This window comes from Lissotriton helveticus, chromosome 1_1 (assembly GCF_964261635.1).
Source record: "Lissotriton helveticus chromosome 1_1, aLisHel1.1, whole genome shotgun sequence".
Classification (NCBI taxonomy): domain Eukaryota; kingdom Metazoa; phylum Chordata; class Amphibia; order Caudata; family Salamandridae; genus Lissotriton; species Lissotriton helveticus.
Genome location: NC_136057.1, coordinates 111,041,668 through 111,067,954, shown reverse-complemented (window position 1 = coordinate 111,067,954; position 26,287 = coordinate 111,041,668). Strand labels below are relative to the sequence as shown.

The following is a 26,287-nucleotide window of genomic DNA, read 5'->3' as shown; positions in this document are numbered from 1 at the left end:
TCCGGAAAGCCAGAAAATCATACAATAAAAGTATTCTATAATCAAAAAGAAGACTTCTTCAAATCAGGACTAGAGACTGTCAAAAAAAGACCAAAAAAACTCTTTGAAATTCTGAAACAACAATCGAACAAATTGGCCAAATCCTTACTCTTAACATTGACTTCACAGCTGAGTAGTGAAGAATTTTCCTCATTCAAACTCGACCTTAGTACGGCGGCAATCAACTTAGCCACCCCAAAGATCATTCAAGCCACTAACCCGGTACAACATAAGCTAACTCACTGGTCTACTTTCAAACTTTACGATCTCAATGACATTACCAAAATTCTAGCTACTACCAAACTCAACAACCACTTCAATAACCTGTCCCATTAAATTGCCTAACCCACATCTACCAGATCATCTCCCCTCTCTGGACCAAAATCAGCAATGCCTCGCTAACACAAGGACACATCCCGGACTGCCTAAAAACTGGCCAAGTCATCCCACCCCTATCCTAAAAAAAACAACAGTTAACCCCACCGACCCCAGCAACTTCCGACCCATAACCAATATTCCCATGCTGGCAAAGGTCTTGGAAAATGTTTATTTTATTTTTAATTAAATTTTTTATAAAGAGCTTAGCTGCCCCAGTGACGGGGCGTCCCAGCGCTAACTAAGCCACGGCTGAAACACTTCAAAGGAAAGAGAAGAGCCCAATCTACTAAAGCAGGCGAACATCTCCTACCAGATGTATGCGGACGAAACTCAACTTTACATTAAGATCACCTCCATTGAAGAGATCCAATGGTTAACGACCAACTTCCTCAAGCTAATCTCACAAAACACGGAGTTTCTTTTAATCTCCCTCCCAATACTCCCCGGCAAACAAAGGAATGGACCAAAATGATCACTGCTCTGAACTGCACGCCAACGATGGTGGACTCCACAATATCACTTGGAATCACACTGGATAAGAACCTTAACATGCAAACTCACATCAACTTGATGGTTAAAAATGCCTGCTTTCACCTCCGCTATCTCAGAAAAATGAAGCCATTCATCGAGAACCCGGACCTCAAAACTGCAGTTCAGTCATTAGTCATATCGAGGCTGGAGTACAGATGTTCTACCCTCTCAGGGCTTCCCAAAATCTCTACTGTCCCTCTAAAAGCCTGCCTTAACGCCGCAGCAAGTCTCATAACAGGATCTAGGAAATTTGACCACATATAGCCACACCTGAAGGCACTCAACTGGCTACCCTAGGAAGCTCGTATTCACTTAAAGATGGCTTGCATCACTCACAAGGCATTACACCACAACACCCCCAGTACCTAGCCCAAAAACGTACCTTATCTGGAGTAAACAAACATTCTAGGAGCGCAGATTTTCTACTCCTGAAACCCTTGCGGTTCAATAAGATTAAAACCTCCAACAGAGCCTTTTCTGGAGTGGCCCCAAGAATTTGGAACTCGCTTCCGCCATTCATCAGAAAAATCACGTCAACACCTCTCTTCAAAAAGGAAGCAAAATTATTCTTGATGAGCAAATTCCTCCATTAAAGTCCGCACAAACACCACGCCAGCTTACAACCTCAGACTTGCCTATACTCTCCGTTCACTGATATTTCGAACCTAAGACGTGAACAATCTCGAATTGATTCTTATTGCTCAGAACAATTCTCTACTCTTCTTTTATCCCCGAACTCTGTTATGCTACGTTGTTACCTTGTATGCGTTGTTTTTGTATACCATGTTTTTACTAAATGTGCTATTCATACCTTGCTCACTATTTAAAGCGCTCTGATACCCTACCTTGGGACTGGTTCGCGCTATAGAAAACTCTTAAAATAAATAAAACGCACTTGGAACAATAGCTTGAGCTACTGATTTGCTGAAAAGACTCTGCAGGGGATTGCTGAGGTCAGAGATTTTATGACTCCTGAAGGGCAAGTGTCAGTTGGTGAGCGTATTGCACCTTGATCATAAATTCATGGAGCTTGTTTATTTATTCAAAAAAGGATATGGTTCTTTTCAGACTCACCTTCAGAATTACTGCTGCTGTAATGGTTTATACTATCTTTAAAGAAACCACGAGGAGATGTTGGACGGAGAGCTGAAACTTTTCAGACACTCACCCCCTGTCGCAGATCTGGGTTGAATTCATCATTGTTCTTTTGCCCACTCTGCCACCCCAGTTTGGATCCAGCCATATGCAAATCAGTGGAGACCCTGTGCCTCATGGGACCAGTCCAGCCTGAACTGCCAAGCCAGGTCTTGCCTGGACTGGAAACAAGCAGCCTGGGCCCGGTTTCAGGGTAACACCCCTCATCAGCCAGGCTAGCTTGCCAACTTAGGGCAAATAAAACAACCGCAAGGAGATGATGGACGGATCGCTGAAACTTTTCAGACACTCACTCCCCAGTCACAGATCTGGATTGAATCCATCATTGTTCTTTAGCTTGGGTTGGGACCAGGACCAAAGTTCGAGCAGAAGAAGTTCGATAGCGTCCCGGATCATCCAGGAGCAGTGGAGCAGAAGATGAAGGAGGCCATTCGAAAAGCCAGCGCACAGCGGGACATACAGGTAAGTCCGGTGGTTCTCCTTCGAAGGAGGAGGTCGCAAGGACCTGTGAACTTCCGGAGCAGGACTAGTTGGTCGCTGCTGGGTCTGGGCGCAGAGCGAAGATGTCAGCCAGGTGTCGTGCATCTTGAGGTCCTCGCGGGCAGGGTCAGACAACTTGGAGAGGCGATCTCAGGATAGTTGGGCCACTCTAGAAGTCGGCCTGGGTGTATTGGCATCCCTTGACGGGTGATTGCTTCTGGTACTTCAGGAGTCCAGAGTGGACTCCTCTACGTTCTGTTTGCCGTTGGTGGGCCGGTACCCCAAGTATTGGTGCGCCGCACTCTGATAGGTCCTGGAGCTTCCAAACTTGGTAGGGAGGCAGATCTGCGTTGAGGTCGTCAGGGAGCAGCCGGTCAACCAACCGGGGACATGGGATCAGTGCTTGCGGTGTGCAGGAGAGCGATACATTCACTCCAAGGTAGCTTCAGGGCGATTTCTCGCAGGCTGGAGGTGCTCCAGGGTTCTTGGAGTCCTTTCAGGTTTCAGGACGATACAGCAGCAGTGATTATGGAGTCCTTATGGCACCAGGCAGGGGTTGGTGGCTTTTTCTTCTGCAGCAGGGCTTCAGTCCTCGATTGGCGGGTCTTCTTTGCTGTAGTCTTCTCTTGTCCGTTGAATTGGCTGTTCAGGTCTCGGGGTTCCACCTAAATACTGAATTGAGAGGATTTACAAGGGGAGGCATGTAGTAGCCAATGGGCTACTTACGTTTAGAGTGTCTACACTTGTTAGTGACCACTTCCTCTCGGTAGAGGCGCTACTCTAGCCCTGATAGGAGGTTTTCTCACCATCTCAAGATGGTGGAATTTCAGGAGAGGGGTTCACCTCGCCTGCCCTGCCTTATAGGTGGTGTAGGCTAAGTGGGAACCCTCCTCCTCATCTAAATAATTTTCCTGCCTAAAGTGGAGGAAAGAGGGTTTGGCCTCAGTCACTATCTGGAAGTTCATTGGATGGATTTCAAAGACGGCATTGCCTTTGAAGCTTCCCGCCCAGGAAGGCCACCCTGTCCTGGAGGTGGTGTGATGCACCTCCGTCTAGAGCAGGCTTTGTTCCTGGCCTCTGCGAGCGCTGGCTTTCATCCCATGATGTCAGAAACGTGTGTGGTGGTGGCAGACTGGCAAAAACAAGTCAGGAGCCGCACCAGTGCTTGGTAGGTTTTCAGGGGTTCCTGTAAATGGGTCTCTTGTCTGAATCCATTATTAAATCCACCACTGGCATTGGTCCCAAACATTTTTTTTTTTTACAGAATTTTATATAGCGCGAACTTGACCCGAATCGGGTAGCAGAGCGCTTTATATAGCACCAGTTACGTTACATGAGAAGACACATTCATTTTTGTTAGGCACGGGGAGATTGAGTGATTTGCCCAGAATCACAAGTAAATCCACATTTGTAAAGCGCACAATCACCCGTAAGGGTCTCTAGGCGCTGGGGGCCGTCAGGAAGATTAAGCAAGCTATTGCCCAGAGTCACATGGTGCTGGGCTAATCTGCCGCCGGTGCTGGGGATCGAACCGTGATCCCCAGATTCCGGAGTCAGTCGCCCTGGCCGCGGCGCCACACCTCTTCCTGAACAAGTTGTTCAGCGTCATTGCTGAGACTTGAACCCAGTTCCCCAGATTCGAAGTGGACCGCCCAAGCCAACTCCCAGTCTTAGAAATCAATGGAGACATCATGGAGCTAGGAAACTCGTTTTGACAGGTATCCACCACATCTACTCTTTATGGCCTCCCTGTTCAATTACATCATCACCAAGTAGGCTGGACATTTATTTATTTATAAAGTTTTATATAGCGCGAACAGGATCCCGAAGGATATCAGAGCGCTTTACAATAGGTTGGAAGAGAGGACAAACATGAAATGTACACAGCAATTATAAAAAAAAACGATAAACAGTAAACAGTGGTACACGTATAGTAATTTGCTGAAGAGACGATCCGTGACTGTTAGTTGTGCCATGGAGACAGAAACCAAGAACAACCGCCTTATGAATGCCTCCACCATTGTAAGGGCATATCTGCTCAAGCTGATATGCCCACATATAGGATATAGTGCACCCTGCCTTAGGGCTAAAGGCCTGCAGTAGCGATGACTTACCTATACCGTATGTGGTGTATGTGGGCATGGCACACAGGGCTGTGTGCCATGTCGCATCTACGGATTTATCTGCACTAAGACACGCAGCCTGCAATGGAGGAGTGCATAGCCTTGGTGAGGGGTCCCTGGGGTGGCACAGTCAGTGCTGCAGCCCCAGAAGACCCTCTTCAGTACCCATGCCCTATGCACCAGGGGTACCATATAATATTAGGGACTTACAAGGGCAACTGAAGTGGTGCCAATCGTGGTACAGTTGTAGGGAACGAGATCTGGCACCGGGGACCTGGTTAGCAGGAACCTAGTGCACTTACAGTACAAAACTACATCAGAGATCAGCAAAAACATGGGGCCAACCATGTCGAAAGAGGCACTTTCCCACACTTGCAAACTTGTGTATCCTTATTGGACAGTGATAGGATTTCAGCCGAAACACCAGGTTTCTGAAAATCACAAATGTCCACCAGGGTTGAAGGCCATTTAGCAATGTGTTTTTCAGTTTTAACATTGGGCTGCTCCTGTGCCAGGAAGAGACAGGATGGTACCACATCTCCTTAAGGCTTTAGTATTGTTTCACGATGCGGGGAACAAGTCCCTTTATCCTGTAATGGTTCGATTTGTATGTATGTATGTATGTATTTTTATTTTTGTAAAGCGCACATTTCTCCATTAGGTCTCACAGCGCTGGCAGAGGATATAGGTCATGCGAGAGAGAGAAGTTGTTATGCTGGTGCCTTGAATAGTAGTGTTTTGAGTTCTTTCCGGAAAATTTTGTGATTCTGATTGGATCTTAAAGCCGTAGGCAGGGAGTTCCATGCCGTGGGGCCCACCTTCGAGAAACTCCTATCTCCATTTCTGACAGTACGGACCCTTGGTATCTTTAGGAGATATTTGTTTGAAGATCGTAATGTTCTTTCCGGGCAATATTCCTGGAGTTTGTTTTTTAAATATTTCGGGCCTTGTCCATTTAATGATTTGTGCACTAGGCAACAGATCTTGAACCTTATGCGCTTTCTGACTGGAAGCCAGTGCAGTTTCTTCAAACAAGGGGCAGAGGGGGTGCGTGGGGGTAGGTCAAGGGTCAGTCTGGCTGCTGCATTTTGGAGTGTCTGCAGCTTACTTAGTGTGCCCTCGTTTGCGTCAGCAAGGAGGGCATTACCGTAGTCAAGGCGGCTGGTAATTAAGCCTTGAATCAATGGTTTAAGATAGAACAAGAGAAGCCATTTGAATATTTTCCTTAGGCTCCTCATGAGACCTATGCAAGTATGTACTACTTTATTCGTATGGGGAACCATGGACAGCTTGTCGTCAAGGATGAAGCCCAGGTTCCGAACAGTGTCTTTTGTAGCCAGCCAATCAGGGAGCTTCAGGTCAGAGGACCCAACTTTGGGGTAATGTATCCGAAATGGACGACAGGAGAAAAAGCTCCTTAACCTCATGGGTGCTGCTGCCGAGCTCAGCTCGTCATGAGGCACAGTTGAGCTGTACTCATGACGAGCTGAGCTTGTCATGGCCGTTGGAACGTTCGCACGCGGGGATAATTTCCCCGCTGTGCTGAACGTTCCAAAAACGGGTGTGGCCGTGATGAGCTCAGCTCGTCATGAGGGCAACTCCGCTGTGCCTCATGACGAGCTGAGCTCGTCACCAGCACAACGCCGCCGCGCGAGGCCCCCCTCCCCCTGCACAGCAGGGGGAAAACACCCCACAGAGAAGGGGTTAATCCAATCGGATTAAATATATTTTTCCATTTGGTCCTCAAGCCCAGATTCACTGGCCATTTCTAGGCTAAAGATCCAGCTAGCTTTAATTTAATTGACCAGTGGCTTGATTTGAAGCCCACAAAAAACACACTTTTCAAATGCTCAACTTCACAAACATAACTGATGGAGTTGAAGCAAATGAATCAAAGGCCCTTCCATGAGTAACGTTTAATTGTAATTTCGTTCAGCCTTTTTTCTGTAGATCTAGTAATAGCTTTTTCAATGGGAATTAAATGGAAAATGGCACTTGGCCACCCACTTGACAGACATGCATAAAACTAGTCAAGCCACACCCAAATAGCTTTGTGCAGAGTCAATGAACTGTGCCACAGTTATTATATGTTCATATATTTATATTCCATGGGATTCTGTAATCCCTGTATAAAAGGCAGTCTCATAGGGCCAGGTGTACGACTGTAATTTGTGGTCGCAAAGGGGATGTTGGCCCCTTTGCGACCACAAAATAGGTCTGCCCAATGTACTAACCCTATTTCGCAAGCCGCTAATCGATTAGAGACTCGCAAAATGGGGCTAGCGCCTCCCTATTAGGAAGGGCCGTGCCAAGGGCGTTCCTTCCTAATAGCGAGTCTAAAACCTATGGATGAATGTTGTGCGACAGCAATACTCACAGTTTACCACCCTTCTTAGAAAGGTGGTAAAGCACTCGCAAACGGGAAGCGGTCCCCAAGGGGCCCTTTCCCCTTTGTGAATGGATGCACAAATATTTTTTAAGGGCAGTCAGTGGTCCCAGGGACTACTGCCTGCCCATAAAAATTAAAGTGAAAAGCTAAATTTTCCTTTTTTAAATGCATCCTGTTTTTCTTTAAGGAAAGCGGGCTGCATTTTTTAAAAAACTGCTTTATTGACAAAGCAGTCCAAGACATGGTGATCTGCTGACCCCAGCAGGCCACCATCCCTGGGCGTACCAGCCATTCCCAATGGGGCCGCACATTGCGACAGCCTCATTAATATTCATGAGGCATTCAATTTGCGACCCCACTGGGAATCGCAAACATTGTCTGAGACAATGTTGTACGTTGGGATTTGCGACTCGCAATTAATCGCAATTTGCGAGTCGCAAATCCCAATGGTCGTACATATGGCCCTAATTTCTTTAAAATCAGCAACTTGTGACGCAGCAAGTCGCTGATTAAAAAGAATAGACATCAGAACTCGACTATTATTATTTATTACCATCGAGTTCTGAGGTCAATGCCTGCTGCAAGAGCCAGCAGCTAGGGTGAATGGCAGGTCAGGTCATGACACATGTTAGAAATGGGGGTCTCTAGTTGGCAATGGCTGGCACCAATGTCCAAATAGGGACCCTGCTTCCCAAGTCAGGGCAAGTGGGCTACTCCCTTTGACAACCCCTGCTCAAACCTGTGGTAACGTAGCACGAGCAGTTAGGCCTATCTCAGAGGCAGTGTGTGAAGCGTTTATGACCACGTACAACAAGGCAGTAACGACACCACAAAAGGACACAACTCAAGTAGGTATAGAAAAATAATATCTTTATCTAAGGTTTAACTCAAGACTCTCAAAGCTTTTTAACAAGCTACAATGCACGTAAACCAGTAGGAACTCAAAAAGGCAATAACGTATTCACCAGACGGGATACTGACTGAGTTCAAGGCCGGGGCCTACACGACCCAGTGCGCACCAGATACCTGCCGTCGAAAGGGGACACAGCAAGCGGACACGGTGGCAGGCGGACTTCCAGCGACCACAAGTCTTGGCTGCAGGGGTCCGCAGTGTGCACTCACAATGATTCGGGCACTCAGGGACAGGCGGGTTCTCAGCGGCAGCAGCACGCGGCTGTGGCGGCCCGGGATGGTGGTGGCGATGACTCTCGTCTTGCAGCTCTGTGGTGGGCTCACAGCGGCGGCAGCTCTCTCCTAGCTGCAGCGGCCCACGAGACGATATCAACAATCCTTGACAATGGTGAACAAGATGCGGGCACAGAGCAGCGGCAGCTCTCCCTTAGCTGCGATGGGCCACAGGACAAATCACGATGAGGCAACGTTGGTAAAGGTGCAGGCGCTCAGCGGCAGCAGGTCTCTCTTAGCTGCGGCGGCCCACAGGACAGATCCCAATGATGCAAAGTTGGCAAAAGTGCGGGCACACAGAGACAGCAGCTCTCTCTTAGCTGCAGCGGCCCACAGGACGAATCACGATGATGCAAAGTTGGCGAAGGTGCGGGCTCTCAGCGGCAGCAGTTCTCTCTTAGCTGCGGCGGCCCACAGGACAGATCCCAATGATGCAAAGTTGGCGAAGGTGCGGGCACTCCGGGGCAGCAGTTCTCTCTTAGCTGCGGCGGCACACAGGATGAAGGATGGTTTCGACCAGGTTGGCACAACGGTGGGCACTCAGAGGTTACAGCTCTCTGTTAGCTGCAGCGGCCCACACAGATTCATCGAAGGTTCCGGAGGTTCACATTCCGGCAGGCTCTTAGTGGCAGCAGCTCCCTCTTAGCTGCAGCGGCCACACAGATTCAGCAAAGGTTCCCAGTCCGTGTTCCTCACAGTAAAACTAGAGGCTCTGGATTGCTCTACGGAGGCCTCAACTGCAAGCAGAATTCCTCACACAGGAATTCCGACGGCTGACGGGGTGAAGTCTAATGTCCCTGAGACTTCGGCAGGAGGCGCTCTCGATTCAGGCCCTCGTGTAGTTTCTTCAGCAAGCTTGGTGAAAGTTTCAAAAGTCCTTTCCTCTGTTCACTCGGACAGAGTTTTGTATTGACATCCAGAAGGAACACACCTGGACAAGGTTCCAGCGCAGCGTTTTATACCAAAAAAGTATTTGTTCTCTAAAGCCACAAATCACTAAATCCAGTCAGAACCAGTTTGGTGGGGTCAAGGAACACTTGGTTTACGAGGCGAGATCCTGCTCTTTCAGAATGCGGGGGTCTGCTATCAGACGCCCAGTGGGGGGTGGAGCCATCATTCACCTTGCCAGGCAAGGCCTTGCTCAGATGAAAGAGTCACTCCTCCCCATGCTCTGAATACTGATCTCTCTCTCCAGCCAGGTCTGACCCAGCAGGCTCTGCTGCTCCAAAATCAGACGGACAATACACAAAATAGCAAAGCCTACAGGAAAGCTCAGGCAAGAAAATACCACGTTTCCGGAAGAGCCGTTTTCGAACATGGGATATATAAATGGTTCTTACTAAAAGGTGTTTTTTCAATGTCCTGAGCATAAACATATCAAACTTGAAGATCCTATCAGGTTCTGGGGGTCAGATAGGATTATAGAAGGTAATCGTCAACCTGCCGATTCTGGTCTCTGAGAACGGATAGCTTCACGATAGTAACAGTGAAAATGAGGGTAACTCGGTATTAGAACATGCTACACAGACCTAGTAGGCATTATGGTTATCCTAATTCATACAGTAATCTTTACATGGGGAGCATTCGCGCTGTGGCACTATAACAGTGGCACGGTGCCCAGAGCATCTAAATCCAGCCAACATAAAAGATAGGAAGCGAAAAGAGGAAGGGAGATCCACGTCAATGATGCCAGGTCTAACAAACCATAATTGAAGCAGCTGTTTAAAGCAACAAATGGAACGTTGATTTTCGTTCTTCTGCTTTATTTTGCTAGCTGACTGTGACAGAGTATATTAGACGGGTTCACCCAAACATAGTCACTGGGACCTGGGTAGTATCGTTACTGAGAAAGAGGGGTCCCAGTGTATATTCATTAATTACCACAATTTAATAAAGATAAAGAAACAGTGAATGGAACTACACCGTTTTTATTCACAATGTAGGCATATAATGAATATCATATCTTGAAATAAACATTCAAAAAAGGCTGTGGAGTGCCCCAAGGGAGGTGGGAAGTGGTGAGGTGAGGATGGTGTGGATAGGGAATAGTGACAATAAAAAAGACTAAGTGGCGAAAACGCATCTGTATATTAATCACAAAAATGAACCAACAACAGACCATAGGTTCAATATATTACTTGATTGAACTCATACTTCACAAAATACATAAATGTCAAAATTTTGGCGTGAAGCTGATAACCAAACAACAAAGTCGTCAACGTTTCGACCCTCTATTAGTTGCAGGAATTAGTTGATCCCTTGCTGCGGGGTCTTCATCAGGACCGGATGGGGGCAGACAACCTAATTAAATACATATCATGGATTAATAGGATATAATCTGACTGCTAGCCATAGGTCAAAAACGTGAGCAATAAATGTAGCACACTGTGTAGAATAGAGCATACCAAGTTAATTGTCGCTCTTCTTGAGATCGATATTAGGGGTGAAGTACTTCTCATATTAATCACTCTAAATCCTGAAATTATAGACATTATTGCGGAGTGAGACCATGTTACAGACTGTTGTTATTATCAAAGAAATTACTCGCAAAACACTTACACGTTATGCCGGGGTTTAGCAGGCCCATAAGTCTGGAAATTAAAACAAACCGGGCAGATCTTAATAGCAGGGGTCATCGAGCGTAGTTCATACATATGTAATGTTGTATACTACGTATTACAATTATTATACCCAAAGACTCACAATTAGGACTGGCACTGGCGGTTGAGTCGAAATAGATCGCCGATCGAGGTCAGGCCGGAAAATCTGTTAAGCAAAGGGGTGGACTATTTAGAAATTATACGGGAGCAGACCCGAATGCATGCCGTGGGGTATAGGTGAAAGCTTACCCGAAGGCAGACTTGGACGGATCACATTCACGTTAGGTCGTCTTAAAGGGCCCCAGTACATGATCAGTCTAGGAGAGGATGGGGGGATATTTAGTATAACAGGCGACCGCTACATGAAAGGTATCATGTCAAAAAAGAGGATCGAGCACTCACCAAGGTGGAATGAATCCGTGCTCTCGTGAGCTCGCGTCTCGCAATGACGAAATGCGCTTCCTGATAGTATTATGTAACTACGGCAACCCCGTCACGTGCGCGCAAGGTTGCCTATAGACACCGTAGACAGACTACTGATTGTCAGGGCAAGTGCGAAGCACCATAATTAATTGGTGATATACCCTCAAAACTGTTATTATCGTAAAATAATGGCACCTGGATAATTAAATCGTCACGTCATTTTGCAACCAGAATAACAAAGTTAGCACATTCTCAGAGATATCAGTCATAATTACCCGTGTACATAAACCAGTATGGTGTAGCGATCATAGAAGTCGGAACACTTGATCATCACTCAACAGTGCATTTATAATAGTCATCATGCATTAATAATCTCTGTCCGAATAAGACGAACATCATAATTAAAATTGTGAATCACAGGACTTTGAATAACTGGAACTGACTTGTCAAGAAACATATGTACATATATCAATTATGGTATGGCGTACCTATCACAGGATGGTAAAGGCCATTGACTGGCAAGATGGAATAATCGGTGTAGGCCCTATAAACTGTGTACCAATCACAAGACGGTAAAGGCCATTCCTTAAAGGATAGAGTAGAGCAAGTTCTCCCAAGGACCACCCTAAGAAAGATATACAGAAGGGAATTAGGGTAGAGTTGCTAATTGGGAGAAGGAACTGTCATGTTCATTGAGGCCATTTTGGATAGAATCAAAGAAAAGCATTCACTTAATTTCTCGTCTGTTGAGAATACTGGTGATGTTGCCTCCACGGGGTCCCAAGGTGGCTTTCTCTAAAACGACCCATTTGAGGCTCTCTGGGGGATGCGTGGCTGATTTGAAGTGATCCACTAATGGTGCACCCTGCACCTCACATCTGATTCGGCTCATATGTTGGAGGATTCTCATCTTAACCTTCTGTTGTGTTTGCCCAATATAAATCAAACTGCAAGGACATGTTATTGCGTAGATTATATTGGAAGTGTTGCAGTTGCTGTGAAATTTGAGCAGGACTTTCCATTGGTTGTGCTCGAATTCCTTTGTTTGTATAGTGCTGTCACAAGCCTTACAGTGTCCACACCTAAAATGACCGGTGATTGGTGGGAGATTCCATAGAGAGGTGATGGTTGGATCTTCTGGAGTTGATAGGAAAGATCTTACAACATAGTCTTTTACACTTTTCGGTTTCCTGAAGGCGTGCAATGGTGTATTAGGCTGTTTGACATCATCTGCGATCAAATCCCAGTGTTGATTCACAATGCGCTTTATTTTGTTGCTTTTAGTTGAGAATGTTGTCACACAGACAATTCTGTCTGGTTGTTGGTCAGTTCTATCGTTAGCAGTGAGTAACTGTTCCCGAGGGTAGAACCAAGCACGTTTCCTTGCTCTTCTCACTAGTCGTCTGGGGTATCCGCGCTGTTGGAGATGATTGGAAAGATCTTCTGACTCTTCAAAGTAATGATCCTTGTTTAAACAGTTCCTACGGATCCGTAGGAACTGCCCGAAAGCCAAATTGTCACGTAGGGCGCGAGGATGGTGGCTGTTGTACTGTAATAGGGAATTCCTTTCAGCAGGCTTACGATAAAGTCTTGTGAGTAAGGTACCTGAGTCTTCATAGATGGTGATGTCCAGGAAATTCACAGTATGGTTATCAGACTGAATCGTAAATTTGAGATGTGGAGATTGCTGGTTGAGCCATGTGTGGAAGGATGTCAGTTGATTAGAAACCCCCTCCCAAATCAACAGGATGTCGTCGATGTATCTCATCCAGAGACCAAGTCGGTCTCTGAATGGATTGATCTTATTAAGGACGGTGTCATCCTCGAATGCTGACATGTAAAGAATAGCCACATCCGGGCCAAATGGAGCCCCCATCGCTACGCCTTTGATCTGGAGAAAGAACTGGTTCTTAAATATGAAGAAATTTTTAGTCATAGCTATCCTGAGTAGGGCAATGATGAACTCCGTTGGTACTTTCACTGGAGTTGGTCGTCGTTGGAGACATCTAGTTATCACCGCAAGAGCTTCCTCTTGGGGGATGCACGTATATAAAGAGACGATGTCGCACGTAGCCAATATTTGATGTTGTGGGTCAAAAGGTAGATTTTCCAAATATTTATTGTATGCATGGTGTCACGCAAGTACGTTTTAGTAGATTCCGCGAGCGGTTTAAGAAAAAAGTCAATATAACGTCCAATTGGCTCAAGCATGGAGCCACAGCCCGAGACGATAGGACGTCCGGGGGGGGTCAACCATGCGCTTGTGAATCTTCGGTATGGTATAGAAGGCACTCACCAAGGTGGAATGAATCCATGCTCTCGTGAGCTCGCGTCTCGCAATGGCGAAATGCGCTTCCTGATAGTATTATGTAACTACGGCAACCCCGTCACGTGCGCGCAAGTTTGCCTATAGACACCGTAGACAGACTACTGATTGTCAGGGCAAGTGCGAAGCACCATAATTAATTGGTGATATACCCTCAAAACTGTTATTATCGTAAAATAATGGCACCTGGATAATTACATCGTCACGTCATTTTGCAACCAGAATAACAAAATTAGCACATTCTCAGAGATATCAGTCATAATTACCCGTGTACATAAACCAGTATGGTATAGCGATCATAGAAGTCGGAACACTTGATCATCACTCAACAGTGCATTTATAATAGTCATCATGCATTAATAATCTCTGTCCGAATAAGACGAACATCATAATTAAAATTGTGAATCACAGGACTTTGAATAACTGGAACTGACTTGTCAAGAAACATGTGTACATATATCAATTATGGTATGGCGTACCTATCACAGGATGGTAAAGGCCATTGACTGGCAAGATGGAATAATCGGTGTAGGCCCTATAAACGGCGTACCAATCACAAGACAGTAAAGGCCATTCCTTAAAGGATAGAGTAGAGCAAGTAGCCCCAAGGACCACCCTAAGAAAGATATACAGAAGAGAATTAGGGTAGAGTTGCTAATTGGGAGTAGGAACTGTCATGTTCATTGAGGCTATTTTGGATAGAATCAAAGAAAAGCATCCACTTAATTTCTCGTCTGTTGAGAATACTGGTAATGTTGCCTCCACGGGGTCCCAAGGTGGCTTTCTCTAAAACGACCCATTTGAGGCTCTCTGGGGGATGCGTGGCTGATTTGAAGTGATCCACTAATGGTGCACCCTGCACCTCACATCTGATCCGGCTCATATGTTGGAGGATTCTCATCTTAACCTTCTGTTGTGTTTGCCCAATATAAATCAAACTGCAAGGACATGTTATTGCGTAGATTATATTGGAAGTGTTGCAGTTGCTGTGAAATTTGAGCAGGACTTTCCGTTGGTTGTGCTCGAATTCCTTTGTTTGTATAGTGCTGTCACAAGCCTTACAGTGTCCACACCTAAAATGACCGGTGATTGGTGGGAGATTCCATAGAGAGGTGATGGTTGGATCTTCTGGAGTTGATAGGAAAGATCTTACAACATAGTCTTTTACACTTTTCGGTTTCCTGAAGGCGTGCAATGGTGTATTAGGCTGTTTGACATCATCTGCGATCAAATCCCAGTGTTGATTCACAATGCGCTTTATTTTGTTGCTTTTAGTTGAGAATGTTGTCACACAGACAATTCTGGCTGGTTGTTGGTCAGTTCTATCTTTAGCAGTGAGTAACTGTTCCCGAGGGTAGAACCAAGCACGTTTCATTGCTCTTCTCACTAGTCGTCTGGGGTATCCGCGCTGTTGCAGACGATTGGAAAGATCTTCTGACTCTTCAAAGTAATGATCCTTGTTAGAACAGTTCCTAGGGATCCGTAGGAACTGCCCGAAAGGCAAATTGTCACGTAGGGCGCGAGCATGGTGGCTGTTGTACTATAATTGGAAATTCCTTTCAGCAGGCTTACGATAAAGTGCTGTGAGTAAGGTACCTGAGTCTTCATAGATGGTGATGTCCAGGAAATTCACAGTATGGTTATCAGACTGAATTGTAGATTTGAGATGTGGAGATTGCTGGTTGAGCCATGTGTGGAAGGATGTCAGTTGATTAGAATCCCCCTCCCAAATCAACAGGATGTCGTCGATGTATCTCATCCAGAGACCAAGTCGGTCTCTGAATGGATTGATCTTATTAAGGACGGTGTCATCCGCGAATGCTGACATGTAAAGAATAGCCACATCCGGGGCAAATGGAGCCCCCATCGCTACGCCTTTGATCTGGAGAAAGAACTGGTTCTTAAATATGAAGAAATTTTTTGTCATAGCTATCCTGAGTAGGGCAATGATGAACTCCGTTGGTACTTTCACTGGAGTTGGTCGTCGTTGGAGACATCTAGTTATCACCGCAAGAGCTTCCTCTTGGGGGATGCACGTATATAAAGAGACAATGTCGCACGTAGCCAATATTTGATGTTGTGGGTCAAAAGGTAGATTTTCCAGAATATTTATTGTATGCATGGTGTCACGCAAGTACGTTTTAGTAGATTCCGCGAGCGGTTTAAGAAAAAAGTCAATATAACGTCCAATTGGCTCAAGCATGGAGCCACAGCCCGAGACGATAGGACGTCCGGGGGGGTCAACCATGCTCTTGTGAATCTTCGGTATGGTATAGATGGTGGCTAATCTGGGATTTTTAGGATTCAGAAACTGGAACTCATTTTCTGATAAGAACCCTTGATCCAAACCATCCTGGGTCAGTTCCAAAATTTCAAGAGCTAGGGCTTTCGATGGGTCAGATCTTAACTGTTGGTAACTAATACCATCATTCAATTGTCGGAAGATCTCCACTTCGTATTTTGACACATCCTGCACAACAATGGCCCCGCCTTTGTCGGCCGGTTTGATGATAACCTCATTGTTGCAGGCAAGGGATTGAAGTGCAGCTTTCTCGTTTCTACTTATGTTCAACTTGGTGTAAGTTTTTTCTTGCAATGTTCGTTGTACATCTCTCCAAACAACTGCCTCATATGCCAGAATCTTATGTGACATTGTACTTGATGGAGGAACAAAGGTGGAAGGTATCCTAAGACCAGTGTGAGATGGATTCTGGTAGGGCAAAGAGTTTCGAAAGAAGTATTTCAAACAAATCTTTCTAAAAAATTGGAAAAGTTCTGTTCGTATTGTAAAGTTATCCGGTTTGTTTGTAGGGACATAGGATAATCCTTTACTGAGTACTTGCAATTCATCGTTGTTCAGGTTGTATTGAGATATATTGACAACCGGGCTGGGAGTAGATGTAGAATTCACCACCGGTAAGTCTTGTTTCGTGTCACCCTTTTGCCATGTTGATCCTGCTGGAAGTGGACCTGCTTCTGAGCTTGCCCCCGGCCTGCATCCCAATTCGTGGTGTTCTGCTGCTGACCGCGTTGTTGGCCCCTGGGTCGACTGTTGCCCCTGCCTCTGGGGGGTCGCCATCGACAAGCAGAGAGAACATGCTTATTTATTCAACTCCTTAGATAGAGGAAAGGTGGAATCATGGAATCTTTCTGCATGTTTCTACATGTTCCGAGGTAATGTAGCTTTTTTTATGACTTGTATTGAACTGTTTCTAATATTTGTGAGCAAAAAATATCCCACAGGTTTATGATGCCTTTAATTTTGCACTAGAGGCTTTATTTTTATTCTTGTTGCTTGAAAACGTTTGCTCTTTTATATGAAAGAGCTACGCAACAAGGTTTTAAGTGGTTTGCGGTAAAGGTGTTGGTGTGAACATGTATTATATGAGATAAAGTACCACCTGCCGCACATTATAAGATTACTGCAAGTCACCTCAGAGTCTAATAACCTTATAAAGTAACTCTGCCTTTGGCCCCGTTCCTCTATATAGTTATGGAACTCCTCGCGGTCATGCAATATCCTTATAATGTGTGGCCGGAAGAACTTTATCCCTAATATATTTTCACTTTATAAGGTTAAAGTGAAATTATAGTTGGTTTTGTTATAACACCTTAATGGATCTTTAAAAAATAAAAATACAAAAAATCTTAAAAAACAAGGGTAAAGTGCATCTATAGTTAAAACTTAAAACTGATCAAACCACTGCGATATGCAAGTTATAGATAGAACCACAATCCGTAACTCGCACGACGGGTGTGCAAACCCTAACTCAGTATGTTACGTGTGATGATGCGATGACATTTTACATAGTTAAAGAGTTTACTAAAGCAGGATGCTGCTGTAGGGAGATCATCGCTACTTTTATCTTCCCTTAAAGCCATTCATAGCACACTTGGGACTGAGCTAGAAGTCGGGTGGGTGAACTCACAAGTCACATACAACGAATCACGAAGTGTATCTGTCTTTCACAACAAGACCGTGTGCACTCTTGGAGAATCCTGCAGTGGCAAGAACATCCCTGGTCGGCCCTGCTGTTGAGGCCAAATACATACTAGGATTTTTCTATCAGGAACTGGAGACGACTGCGTCTTACCCAATGTAACTGTGCAACTGGAAACACAGTTCCCTCTCTGGACTGCGCATGTCTGCTATTCTCAATGAACACCGCATCACTTGTATCTGACTATTACGTGTGATTCTGCCCAGTAATTCCTCCCATGAATTGCGCTGTTTCCAGTTCCTCAGCCTGGAATAGGGACGGACAAGGAAGGACGAGAGCTACTGGCCTATTTGTCTCATGCAGAGTCCCATAACCAGGCCTGTTTCTGCACAGGAAGGATGCAGTCATGTGTGGATCAGTGAAAAGTGCAGGGACACACCTGCACCCTGTGTACTCGTACTCTGGGGGTCAGTATCGCTCAGGGGGTTCCACCCAAACCATATTAATCCCCTCGGAGACTTTCTAAAATCTGCTAATATGCATTCTCAATAGGTTACATGTGTTAGTATGCCCTCCGCGTGTCAATGTATAGTGAAACACATACCTGGGGTGGCTTTGGACGGCAATAAATGTGACTGTGTTGGTCCTGTCTCCATTGAGTCTGAGGGGGCGTCTTCATCTGCAGTATTTGTGTCCAGTTCTACGCATGATGGGGGAACAGGCTGACCCCGCTCTTCAGGACAGAGCAGTTCTGCCTTGCAGTTCTGATGTTGATGCTGTGATTCAGGGTGCAGTGGTTCAAGTATGTAGCTCTGATCTGAGCCCCCTGCATCAGTACAGGCTGGTTCTAGCTTGCAGTTCTGATTTGAATCCTGCTCCTCTGGGTGTAGTGGTTCCACCGTGTGATCTGTTTTTTGTGCTTCAGGAAGCACCGATTCTCTGTCGAGATCCAGTGCAGCAGTGTGCAGTGGTTCCACCGTGTTGTTCTGATCTGAACCGGGTGCATCTGAACAGGTCTGTTCTAGCTTGTCTTTCTGCTCTGGATCCTGTGCTTCAGGGCACATTGATTCAAGCTCGTAGTTCACATTTGGATCCTGCGCATAAGGAAGTTCCTGCTTCAAGCATAGGTGTTGCTGGAGGCGCTGGGTTTGTTGTGACCCCAACTCATGAAAGGACAACAGCCCAGACTCTAAGTGTTCGTCTGATGACATCCCTTCAGGTGACACAGGTTGTAGGCTGCGGTTCTCCTGGGGATCTTGAAAATCAAAACACATCAATTCTTCCTTCAAGGGATCATCAGGTCCGTTCCCATCTGGCAGCGCGGGCTGTATACGGTGGTTTTGCTGTGGTTGGTGTCCTTCAGGAAATAGTGGGTGTGGGCAGAGGTTCTGTTGCTGGACCCAGCTATTAGTAGACAATGGGGATGGTTCTTGCTTCAGGGGCTCACCTGGCTCCCACTCTTCTGCGAACGCTGACTGTACGCTCTGGTTTTGCTCTGGTGCCTGTCCAACAACAAATTCTGAGTGAAGACACAGCTTTGCCTCCAGTGATCTGCATGGAGGATCTGTCTGAGGGCATCTGGATAGAGGACAATTCTGCTGTACTCCATTTCCATCTGGAAACCCAGGTTGCATGCACTCTTCCTGCTGCAACTCGTGTACATCTGGAAACCCAGGTTGCATGCACTCGTCCTGCTGCGACTCGTGTACATCTGGAAACCCAGGTTGCATGCGCTGGTCTTGCTTCGACTCGTGTACATCTGGAAACCCAGGCCGCAAGCACTGGTCCTCCCGTGGGTCACGTCGATATGGAAACATTGCCTGTAGACAAAGGTTTGGCTCCTCTGGATGCCCTTGAACATCAGTTGGCGAGGAGAGCGTACACTCCTGCTTTGGTGCATGCCCATCAGAAAACACTGTCTGAAGACACAAGCTCGGATCCCCTGGCCTGTCCAGTTGAGGTGTCGCAGGAGACCGGCTAACAGCACAATCTCTAATGCTCGCCGGACAGACCATCTCCAAAGACACTGCACCATTATCTAGGTAACATTGATCCTTTTCTATCCAGATTTTCTTAATCAGCCCAGCGACTCTAGAAGGTACGTCCTCCACAGTATTCAGCAAGTTATCCAGTTTGGCTTCCAACTCCTCCAGCATGGATAGAAGGATAATGTGGGGCAGGTTCTCTGAAAGTGGTTCCAGGTCCTGGTCCCTCTGAGCATCATTTTGGGATCTTGAAGCTGAGACGTCATGAAGAGGATAAGATGGGACTGTGGCTCTTACGGATTCACATGAACACTGCACTGTCACTTTCTTTCCTGGAGCCCGTCTTCTCCCCATTCTGGTACTTTGATTTTCAAGTCTCAAGTGTCTGCAGAGGAAAGGAAAAGAGAAAAGACAACACGTTATCACAGGGCAGTTAGGTCAAAATATTCCTTCCTCTCACCAAGCCTGTGTGATCAGAGAACATCGCTCATTTCTAAAGCCACACAAAAATTCAATGATTAAAATGTCACAATGCCCATAACCTAGTCCAGAGCTTTCCAAAGTGTGTGCCGCGACACCGTACTGTGTCGCCTCCCCTCTGTGGGTGTGTCGCGTGACAATGACCCCCCCTCGTGTGCGGCAGCCCGGTCTCAGACAGCTCCCGGGCACACACACAGCCGCATCCGAGCACTTCACAGGTCATTAAAAGACCATGTGCTTGTTAAAGAGGCTTTGTTAATGTTTCACCCCTTCTAAGAGCCCCTGCAGCGCCACCCTACCTACTACTAAATGTTTCAGCCCCCCCTCCCGAAATGTGGCTCTAGTTGCGCCTCTGCGCTGGGGGGTGTCTGCATCTGTTAATATGCTCTGTAGCGCCTCCCTCCACCCTGGGCCCAGCAGGCACCAGTCTCGCCTGCCAAGCACCAGCCTTAGCCAGGGGCACCGGCTGCTGCGAACATGATTCCTGCTCCTTGACCTTGTTGGACACCTGGCAGTGGCAGCTTCCGAGCAGTTTCGGAAGGAGTCTCAGCTTGGCGCATTGGTTCAAGGCGCTGCATCTTATTACTTAGAAAACTCAGGCATTAGCAGAGAGGCGGGGACTCTGTCCAGCCTCAGGTCCATGGGCTTTTTATCTTATGACCTCCGCATTTATTTATAAGCATTAAATCATTGCATTTGTATATTTTGTTGAATTTATTTCTCAGTAGTTGCATTTAATAATAATATCACCACCAACTGCTCCCGGTAATGCACAAACAGCAGAGGCAATGCTTTTCCAGGGGTGGCTCACGCGAGAAGTTCCCGAGAGAAGGGGAACAGCGAAAGGGTGCCACAGAGATATGGGGGGGGGGGGGGGCAGAGATAGAGGGAGTGATAGAGAGAGAGAGAGAGAGAGAGCGGGGAGAGACAGAGAGAGAGATACTGAAGGATGGAGAGAGGGGGCGAGAGACATACCGATGGAGAGAAACACAGAGAGAGAGAGAGAGAGAGGGAGAGAGACTGAAGGATGGAGAGAGAGAGATAAAGAGAGAGGAGGGATAGAGAGGGGGTTAGAGAGGTGGAGAGAGACTGAAGGATGGAGAGAGAGGGCGAGAGAGATACTGAGGGAGAGAGCCAGAGAGAGAGAGAGAGAAAGAGAGGGGGGAGAGAGAGAGACTGCAGGGAGAGGGAGAGGAGGGAGAGAGCGAGAGAGGGAGAGGAAGAGGAGTGAGAGTGAGACGGAGAGGGAGGGAGAGGGAGAGGAGTGAGAGAGGGAGAGGAGGGAGAGGAAGAGGAGGGAGAGAGGAAGAGGACGGAGAGAGGGAGAGGAGGGAGAGAGGGAGAGAGAGGGAGAGGAAGAGGAGGGAGAGAAGGGAGACAGAGGGAGAGGAGACAGAGGGAGAGGAGGGAGAGGAAGAGGAGTGAGAGGAAGAGGAGTGAGAGGGAGAGGGAGAGGAGGGGGAGGGAAAGGAGGGAGAGAGGGAGAGGGAGAGGAGGGAGAGGAAAAGAGGAGTGCGGGGGAGACGGAGAGGGAGAGGAGGGAGAGGGAGAGGAGGGAGAGGAAGAGGAGGGAGAGAGGAAGAGGAGGGAGTTAGGGAGAGGAGCGAGAGAGGGAGAGGAGGGAGAGGGAGAAGAGTGAGAGGGAGATGGAGAGGAGAGAGAGGGAGGGGAGAGGGAGAGGAGTGAGAGGGAGACGGAGAGGAGGGAGAGGAGGGAGAGGAAGAGGGACAGGAAGAGGGAGAGGAAGAGGCAGAGGGAGAGGAGGGAGAGGGAGAGGAGGGAGAGGAGTGAGACGGAGAGGAGGGAGAGAGAGGGAGAGGAGGGAGGGAGAGGAGGGAGAGGGAGAGGAGTGAGAGGGAGAGAGGAATAGGAGTGAGAGGGAGAGAGAGGTAGAGGAAGAGGAGTGAGAGGAAGAGGAGTGAGAGGGAGATGGAGAGGGAGAGGAGGGGGAGGGAGAGGAGGGAGAGAGGGAGAGGGAGAGGAGGGAGAGGAAAGAGGAGTGAGAGGGAGACGGAGAGGGAGAGGAGGGAGAGGGAGAGGAAGAGGAGGGAGAGAGGACGAGGAGGAAGTTAGGGAGAGGAGCGAGAGAGGGAGAGGAGGGAGAGGGAGAGGAGTGAGAGGGAGATGGAGAGAAGAGAGAGGGAGGGGAGAGGGAGAGGAGTGAGAGGGAGACGGAGAGGAGAGAGAAGGAGAGGAGGGAGAGGAAGAGGGAGAGGAAGAGGGAGAGGAAGAGGGAGAGGAAGGAGAGGGAGAGGAGGGAGAGGGAGAGGAGTGAGACGGAGAGGAGGGAGAGAGAGGGAGAGGAGGGAGAGGGAGAGGAGGGAGAGGGACAGGGAGAGGAGACAGTGGGAGAGGAGGGAGAGGAATAGGAGTGAGAGGGAGAGAGAGGGAGAGGAAGAGGAGGGAGAGAAGGAGGAGGGGGAGGGAGAGGAAGAGGAGGGAGAGAAGGGAGAGAGAGGGAGAAGAGGGAGAGGAGACAGATGAAGAGGAGGGAGAGGAAGAGGAGTGAGAGGGAGAGGGAGAGGAGGGAGAGGGAGAGGGAGGGAGATGAGGGAGAGGGGAGAGAGGGAGAGGGAGAGGAGGGAGAGGAAGAGGAGTGAGAGGGAGATGGAGAGAGAGAGGAGGGAGGGAGAGGAGTGAGAGAGGGAGAGGAGCGAGAGAGGGAGAGGAGGGAGAGGGAGAGGAGTGAGAGGGAGATGGAGAGGAGAGAGAGGGAGAGGAGGGAGAGGGAGAGGAGTGAGAGGGAGACGGAGAGGAGAGAGAACCCCCTGTAGGAGGTTCGGCTCGCTCGCTGCGCTCGCTCGCATTACCGTGTCACAAGATGAAGATTGTCGAAAAGGTGTGTCACCGACGTGGAAAGTTTGGAAAGCTGTGACCTAGTCCATATATTATGAAAGAAACTGATTTGAAACGTGTTTCCAGCACAATAAGCTTGATTTCGATCTTGGCAGTATGATTTAGCCATCACTTTTTCGACTTGATTAACTATATGCCTTCTTGGCGCTCCAATCAGTCTATTTAGATGTTGGCGGGTCCATACACAAAAGAACGCCAGAGTTCCACCGACTCTGCCAGGAATTCTCAACTGAATTGACGGTCTAAGAGGCAGAAGCGGCTGTTGGAAGCACTCCAGCCAAGATGATCGGCAAACTGATCACGCTGTAGCTTTCCGTCGAGCCAACTATGGCGGGAATCCCTCCTAATTTGAGTTGGAATCAAAGGAAATGAGGAATGAAAACCTAACCCTTTTGTGTTTTCCACTACTGCTTCTGTCTTTAATCCCTTCATCCAGGTTCCACCTTTGCTTCTTCGACAGCACCACGATGCCAAATGACTCCGTTGTCGCCGGGATCTGAGGTAAGCTACTTTAACATTTGTCTTACTATGAATCATGTGTTGACAATTGCTGTAGCCTTACGTATTTTTTCATTGCTCTTACATTACATTTTTTTCTCCTGTGTAATGCAGTAGTGTTCATTTCACAATTTAACAAGGTCAAATGAATACATCTGTATTGACACTTGAAAAAATATATTGTGGCTGTGGTGCCTGTGGGTGTGCATTCAAAAGTGTGTTAATGTTGTTTGTGTGGCATGCAATATGTAACGAAAAGGGGCACACTACGTACATATGTATTTAGAAGCACACAACACATATGTGTATGGACACATTAATAAGTAGTACTTACCAGTCTCCACTCCACCAGGGACTCACTCCGTCAGCAAACTGCAGTTAGGACAACCCCAGCACAACAGGGATATCTAAATAGGCTTGGCACAATACGGCTGGCCTGATGGAAACAGAATTATGTTAGCCAGCAGAGGAGACCGCCGAGTCAGGGTGGTGTGCCGCTTATGTGACGGAAAATAGTCTGTCGGTGTGGAAAATGGTTCAGCCAGCACACATCTAAATACAGCAGGCGGGATACCAGCAACTCAACGGAGTACTTGAAACTGCTGCCATGGAGTGACGAAGAGAATATCGCCAAGATATAAATCATGCACTATGTCCATTTCTTGCTCTATCAAAATTACACACTGAGCGACCTAAAAAAGATAATTGCAGCAATGGAAGGTTTATAATACCCTGGCAGACAAGACTGCGCTATCATTCTCACTTGCACTGTACAGCTCTCTTTTACAGTATTCGGTTCAGTGACTGAAGCACGCGCCAACATATCAAACCTCTACAGGATCTACAAAATGCTTCTTATGCCATTGCACATATAGAGAGCATGTTCAACCTGGGGTTTCTTGGAACTGAATCAGAAATATATAAAAGAGAAGACAACCAATCAGACCAGGGAAGAATGTAGTATGAATAGGCTTGTGGGCTGTCAGGTTTCTGGAAAACACTTGAAGTTTGATTCAAAATGTATTTAATCGGGAGAGAGCTCCGAATGGAAGGAGCTTGTACCAAAGCTGAAACCACCTGATCTCAGTGATACAGGGCTTTTGCCCATTCTATATCAGTGCTGATAGGACGTATTGGCGCTCGTGGGTCAGCTGACCTTTGCTGCATTCATTGATTAACGGGTGATTATGCCGGACTGCCTTATGTATAAATTGCCTTTCTTGACTATGAAACTGAAAATAAAGATGTAAAGATTATTATCTATTATCACTCAGAGCCTGTTAGCTGTGGGTTTACTGCCCTCCCTCCTCCTCTGTCCCCCCTCCCCCTCCTTTGCCCCCCCTCCCCCTCCCTCCCTCCTCCCCTGCCCCCCTCCCTCCTCCCTCCTCCTCCGCCCCCTCCCTCCTCCGCCCCCCCTCCCTCCTCACCTCCGCCCCCCCTCCCTCCTCACCTCCGCCCCCCTCCCTCCTCCTCCCTCCTCCCCTCTCCCTCCTCCTCCCTCCTCCCCTCTCCCTCCTCCTCCCTCCTCCTCCCCCCTCCTCCCTCCTCCCTACTCCCCCTTCCCCCCCTTCCACCCCCTCCTCCTCCCTCCCCCCTCCCCTCCTCCCTCCTCCCCCCCCCTCCTCCCTCCTCCCCCCCCCTCCTCCCTCCTCCCCCCCCCCTCCTCCCTCCTCCCCCCCCTCCTCCCTCCTCCCCCCTTCCCCCCCCTTCCCCCCCTTCCACCCCCTCCTCCTCCTCCCTCCCCCCTCCCCTCCTCCCTCTCCCTCCCCCCTCCCCCTCCTCCCTCCCCCCCTCCTCCCTCCTCCCCTCCTCCTCCCTCCTCCCTCCTCCTCCCCCTCCCCCCTCTTCCCCCCTTCCCCCCTCCTCCCCCCCTCCCCCCCTCCCCCCTTCCCCCCTCCTCCTCCTCCCCCCCTCCCTCCTCCCCTCCCCCCTCCTCCCTCCTCCCTCCCCCCTCCTCCCTCCTCCCCCTAGGAACAGTCGAGGAGCTGAGGGGTCTCCCAGGCTAAACATTCGCCCCTTTTGCCCCAGTCTCTTCCTCCTCCCCCCTCAGACTCACCCTCTCTGCTCCTTCAAAGCTCCCACTTCTCCAGCTTCATTTCCGGGTCAGAGGCGGAGGCTGACGAGTTCTCCTCAGGCTGTAGAATCACATCCGGGTCACCGGGGTCAGAGTCAGCAGAAGCAGCAGACTGAGCCTCTCCCTGGCCTTTGTGGGTAATACCGTCCGGGACAGCGGCGGCAGCGACAGCAGAAGCAGCGGAGGCTGTGGAGCTCTTCTCTCCCTGTGAGTGTGAAGAGTCTCCGGGTCATTGGTGGCAGAGTCAGCACCAGCAGTGAGTCCTGCCAGGCCCGGCCTCCACTGACTCCAAAGCAGAGGTTTTAAATGTATCTTTGTATTAAATGTTTAAACATTTCACCCCAGACAAGAAAAAGAACGAAAGAAACAAAGAGAGTCAGTTCATTTATAAATGTAAATATGAAAGAGAAACTAAAGAGCGTCAGTTCATTTATAAATGTAAATATGAGGAGTGACAGCCACAGTTGTAAGAAAGGGATCCAACTTTCCATCCACTTAATAAACCCATCAGTTTCCCAAGTCAGTCTCAGCATTGAGGATCAGGTGTGGCGCAGCAGCCAGAGCAGCCGACTCCGGAGCACAGGGCTCCGGGGACAGGTGTGACGCAGCAGCCAGAGCAGCTGACTCCAGAGCACCGGGGACAGGTGTGGCGCAGCAGCCAGAGCAGCTGACTCCGGAGCACAGTGCTCACTGCTCGAGCCCCAGCATTGGCCGCAGCTCAGCATCATGTGACTCTGGGCAACAGCTCACTTCATCTCCCCGACGGCCCAGCACCTGGATACCCTTAGGGGTGATAAGTCACACTTTACAAATCTGCAATTTAG

General features: G+C 48.1%; 1 protein-coding gene across 1 annotated transcript in view; it reads right to left on the bottom strand.

The window, feature by feature from the left end:
- Nucleotides 1-25,542, bottom strand: part of LOC144762233 (uncharacterized) — a 51,110-nt gene extending 25,568 nt beyond the window's left edge. The window contains exons 1-2 of the mRNA XM_078647405.1: nt 25,446-25,542; nt 18,175-19,940 (exon numbers count right to left, since the gene is read on the bottom strand). Coding sequence (XP_078503531.1) covers nt 18,175-19,909 — 1,735 coding nt within the window. The 5' untranslated portion in view covers nt 19,910-19,940; nt 25,446-25,542. The remainder of the gene's footprint in view (nt 1-18,174; nt 19,941-25,445) is intronic.
- Between the last annotated feature and the right edge of the window lie 745 nt (nt 25,543-26,287).